This window comes from Myotis davidii, unplaced genomic scaffold, assembly GCF_000327345.1.
Source record: "Myotis davidii unplaced genomic scaffold, ASM32734v1 scaffold43, whole genome shotgun sequence".
Classification (NCBI taxonomy): domain Eukaryota; kingdom Metazoa; phylum Chordata; class Mammalia; order Chiroptera; family Vespertilionidae; genus Myotis; species Myotis davidii.
Window position 1 is genome coordinate 529,976 of NW_006294590.1, and position 4,926 is coordinate 534,901.

The following is a 4,926-nucleotide window of genomic DNA, read 5'->3' on the forward strand; positions in this document are numbered from 1 at the left end:
GGCGAAGCTGCCCGGCCGGTCGATCTCGTCCACGGGGATCCGCCAGATGCCCTGCGGGGTGATGGGGGGGGAGGGGAGGATGAGAAGGGCTGTACCCGGCGTTGCCACAGTGCCAGGGGGCCTCTCCTCAAGGGGGCGGAAGTGTGGCCATTCCACCTCCCTCCCCCCCCAAACGGCATGAAAGGGTCCCCATGCTGCTGTGCTCCCCCCTTTTGAATGCGTCCACGGCACTTGATCTGTGTCTCCTACGGGAAGCACGTGGGTCGCAACTGATCAATGACAACCGCTGGTCAAATAGGAAGCTCTGTGCCTCCTGCCTGCACAGGCGGATTCGCAGGGAGCCCGATTCCTGGAGCTAAACTGAGGGTCAAAAGGTCGCCGCCGTGAGCCTGAGCGTCTGGCAGGTGTCGCCAGCCAGGTGCAGGCGCGGGACCGTCCCCCACGCGCACTCCCTCCAGCAGCATCGGGGAAGCCAGGTTTGAGCAGGAAATGCCCTGCAGCTCCCAGGATGCCCGGTCCCACTAACACGCCTTTGTCCGCGGTTTGTTCTGGCCAGGACCCCTCGGCCACTCCTCACCCGTCCTGGCCGCCGTCTGAAGGCTGGGCCGGGGCAGGGCTGGCTCTGGGGAGCACCCCCGCCTCCCTCCGCCTCACCTCCGACCCGACCCGAGGGCCAGGGAGTGGCTGACAGCGAGCGGCCTCAGGCCCGAGGCCAGGACAGGAGGACCCACGTCTGCGTGGGGCCTGGGAAGGGCTGGCAGCCCCCAGACAGCCCGTGGCCACCACCCTCGAGAAATCCCGGCTCGGAACGGACGAGGACTGTGAGCGACGCTGCCTCCTCCGCACGTGCCCACAGTGCGGGGTCCAGGCGGTGCCTCCCCAGGCCTGGTCCCTGATGACGGCCTGGCACCCACCCACCAGGCCAGGGAGGGGAGCCGGGCACCTCCCGCTCGGAGCCATTCGAGCAAGAGGACCTGAGACCCTCAGCTCCGGGCTGCCCCCAGGTGGCCCTGGCAGCCCACCCTGTTCTGACGCAGCGGCGGCCGGGAAGGTGCTGCTTCTGTCACCCGCCAGGCCCCGCAGTGAGGACCTGGCCTGCCTCACCACAGCTTTGCGCTCAGAGAAAGCCCTTGGGCCACGCAGCCGCCCCTGACCCCTGAGGATCAGAGGGAGGCTCGGCCCTGGCCCCTGGGTAACAGGAAGGGGAGGAATGCGGGCAGCACTGCCCAGCCTCCTGCCGCCACCACAGGCGCGTGCCGGCTGCCGGGGCCACCCACAGGCGGCTGGGACCTGGGTGTGACCGCGCTGCTGGGTCTCACTCTACCACAGAGCCACCCCCCACGGAACCTCCTCGGGAGCCACCAGGAAGGATGAGAAAAGGGTCACATTTGCCCTCAGATCGTGTCTGGGGGTGGGTGTGAGCAGAGGGGCACTGACTTCTCTGGGCCCCTCCTACGCCACCCCTGCCATCCACACCTGCACGGCCAGGGCACAGGCGAGGGGGAGTGGGGAAGGGGGTCTGGAGACGGCCCCCGGGGACTCGGGGTCAACCTGGCCGAGAGGTGGGCAAAGGCAGGGGTTGTGGGGGCCTCAGATATGGTTCCAGTGCTGTGAGGCTCCAGGTACTTGGGGTATCTGGGCCTCAATGCCTGTCCTCCAGGCCCGCAAGGGGGTGCCCACCTCGGTCCGCACATCTGGGGAGCTTACCGCCTCTGGGGGGACCCGTTCCACCTCCAGTGAGTTACTAGAAAAGGCCCCTTCTCACACTGTGCTGGAACCCAAGCCTGCCCCGTGTACCCCTAAACCTCTGCTCCAGCTCAGGCCTCATCCAGCCTCTTCTTTCTTCTCTTGCCCCCCGAATCCATCCACCTGGCCCGGGCCAGGCCAGCTTGGGAAGGACAACACGCGGCCTCCCTCCCTGCTTACGGCCCCACAGGGCCTCCTGCACCCACTCAGCTGCTGAGCCGTGCGGCTCTCACACCTCTCTTGCCTCAACTCAGGGCACTTACCGCCCACTCGCATGGCCGTGAATCTCACAATTCTTAAGATGGCCTCCTGCCTCCTCTGCCCGGCTGACATCACCTCCTCCCTGAAGCCCTGCTTGCCTGCTGCCCCCCTAAGACTCTGCCGGAACCACTGGGGGCCAGCCCTCCGATGGGTGGGGGGTAAGGGGGGGGTCGGGATATGCCCTAGACAGGAGCGGGTCTCCTTCAGCTCTGGGCCTGTCCCTGGAGCCCCGACACACACCTGGCTGAGCAAGGCTCAGGGAGGGCTGGCTCCCGCATCCCTGTGGCCCCTCGCCTGGAGATTGCCAAGGTGGCAGGTGCACCCAGCCCTGCACGGGGGACGGGAGCAGGCGGTGACGCTTTTCTGCACTGAAAAGGCAACAGCCAGTCCCCACCCCACACTCACTGGGACGGGCAGGGCCCCGGCCACACAGGCGGCGCGGGCCAGGACTCACAGGTGGGGGGGTAGAGCCCCTGTGGATGGGGATCCCATGCACCTGCTCTGCGCCCAGGAGGCATGTACCCGTTTGATTCTCCCCTTGGGGAGGGTTGGGGGGGGTGAGCCCATCGGCAGCTACGGAAACTCCCTGCCGGCTCCGTGCTCTGCGGGGGCTCACGGGGCCTGCGCAGCGCAGCCCCACTCGCCAGCCTCGCCAGGGATCGTGGCGCCAGGGCTGCCGTCTGGTCACTGAAGCGAGGCAATCCTCATCCAAGACGGGTTCTGCAGGCACGCCTCCCGTCACACACGGCACTGCGCGCCCACTCGCTCCCTTTGGGATTCCCCCTCCTTCCTGCATCCCCTCCCGGATCGCAGGATGCTGCCCACAGGAACCTGTGGCATCAGTTACACAATCGTGCCCATGTGCCAACAGCTTGGCTGGCTGACGCTGCTCACTGGGGAGGTAGAAGCCACGGCCCAGCGAGGCAGCCAGCCCCCCCACACTGGACGGCCGCCGAGTCCAGGCTGCGTGTGGGTTCCGCCTCAAGTTCGGGCTGGAGGGCCCGTCTGAGCAGCCTCTCCACAGCCAGGCAAGGGTCCCTGCGCCTGGAGCCAGACTCCCGAGGGGCTTCCAGCTAATCCCCGCAGAGGGCCAGGGCCAGGGCCACCCCGTGCGGTCAGGCCTGGCTGTATCCCTGCATAGGAGAGCTCCCTACCCACCCATATCCCTTCCAGGGAGAGGGCTCCCTACCCACCCATATCCCTTCCGGGGAGAGGGCTCCCTACCACCCATATCCCTTCCGGGGAGAGGGCTCCCTACCACCCATATCCCTTCCGGGGAGAGGGCTCCCTACCACCCATATCCCTTCCGGGGAGAGGGCTCCCTACCACCCATATCCCTTCCGGGGAGAGGGCTCCCTACCACCCATATCCCTTCCGGGGAGAGGGCTCCCTACCACCCATATCCCTTCCGGGGAGAGGGCTCCCTACCACCCATATCCCTTCCGGGGAGAGGGCTCCCTACCACCCATATCCCTTCCGGGGAGAGGGCTCCCTACCACCCATATCCCTTCCGGGGAGAGGGCTCCCTACCACCCATATCCCTTCCGGGGAGAGGGCTCCCTACCACCCATATCCCTTCCGGGGAGAGGGCTCCCTACCACCCATATCCCTTCCGGGGAGAGGGCTCCCTACCACCCATATCCCTTCCGGGGAGAGGGCTCCCTACCACCCATATCCCTTCCGGGGAGAGGGCTCCCTACCACCCATATCCCTTCCGGGGAGAGGGCTCCCTACCACCCATATCCCTTCCGGGGAGAGGGCTCCCTACCACCCATATCCCTTCCGGGGAGAGGGCCCCAATCAATCCCTTTTACTCTCAGACGCACTGGCGCAGGCATAACACAAAGCCACCTGGCCCGGCTGGCGGCTGAGCCGCGGGGAGAGCAGGCTCTGATCTGTTCGGCGAGTGCCCTTCGGGCTGGGAAGAGCCTGGCAGCTGCACAGACAGCCAAGTGCACCCGGGGACCCGGGCCACGCGGATGGTCAGCCACGCCCCCCAATGGGAGCTCTACTCGTGGGACAGACACACATGTGGTCGCCATCCAGGTTGAAGGGATGGAAGAGGCAGTTACCAGGGTGACAGGCCGAGAGCAGGAATTTGGGGAGGAGTCACCAGGGGGAGCCAGAGAGAAGCCCAGGAGGAGCAGGAGCTGTAAGAGGGGGGCCTCTCCCAAGGAGGACAGGGGCAGCCCCCAGGGCCGACTCCGTGTCGCCTGGGTGTCCTGAGGGGAAGGAGCCAGGGCGCAGGGCGTCTGCCTTAGCTCTGACTCGGCGTATACAGCACATGTATTCTCCCGCATCATCAAAAACTCCCCACCATTCAAAACGGCCACGGCGCGTCACCCCACGGGATCCCCTCACTAGTCAAGTCCCCACTGGTGGGTGCTGGGGTCTGAGTCTTCAGGGTTATGATGAAGGTGACTGGCTGGCCCGGCCGGCGTGGCTCAGTGGTTGAGCATCGACCTACGAACCAGGACACGATTCAATTCCCAGTCAGTGCACATACCTGAGTTGTGGGCTCGATCCCCAGTAGGGGGCGCGCAGGAGGCAGCTGATGATCTCTCATCACTGAGGTTTCTCTCTTCACTCTCTCTCCCTTCCTCTCTGGAGTTGATTTAAAAAAAAAAGTGAGCTGAACAGCCGTCTCTCCGTGGCTTCCCCTGCTCCTGCTCCTCAGGATGGAGCCGAGGGCCACACGGGCGGGCGGCGGCCGTGCTCCCCAGGCCAGGCTGGGCCTCTGTCTCCCTGGGCCTCCAGCCCGCCGGGCCCAGGTGCCCTGTGATGATGAGGAGCATGGCTTCCCGGCCCCTCAGCGTCCACAGCCCTGTCCACGAAGAACCCAGGGCTGGAGCACCCTGGGGAGAGCCCCCGGCAGAGGGATCCCTCCAGTCCCCTGGCACGGCATGGCCCGCGGTGACT

At 66.2% G+C, this 4,926-nt stretch overlaps 1 protein-coding gene across 1 annotated transcript in view; it reads right to left on the reverse strand.

The window, feature by feature from the left end:
* The window catches only part of CABIN1 (calcineurin binding protein 1), a 69,756-nt gene that overhangs the window by 6,219 nt on the left and 58,611 nt on the right, over positions 1–4,926 (reverse strand). The window contains 1 exon segment of the mRNA XM_006768780.2: positions 2–51. Within this exon segment, the coding sequence (XP_006768843.2) occupies positions 2–51 (50 nt within the window).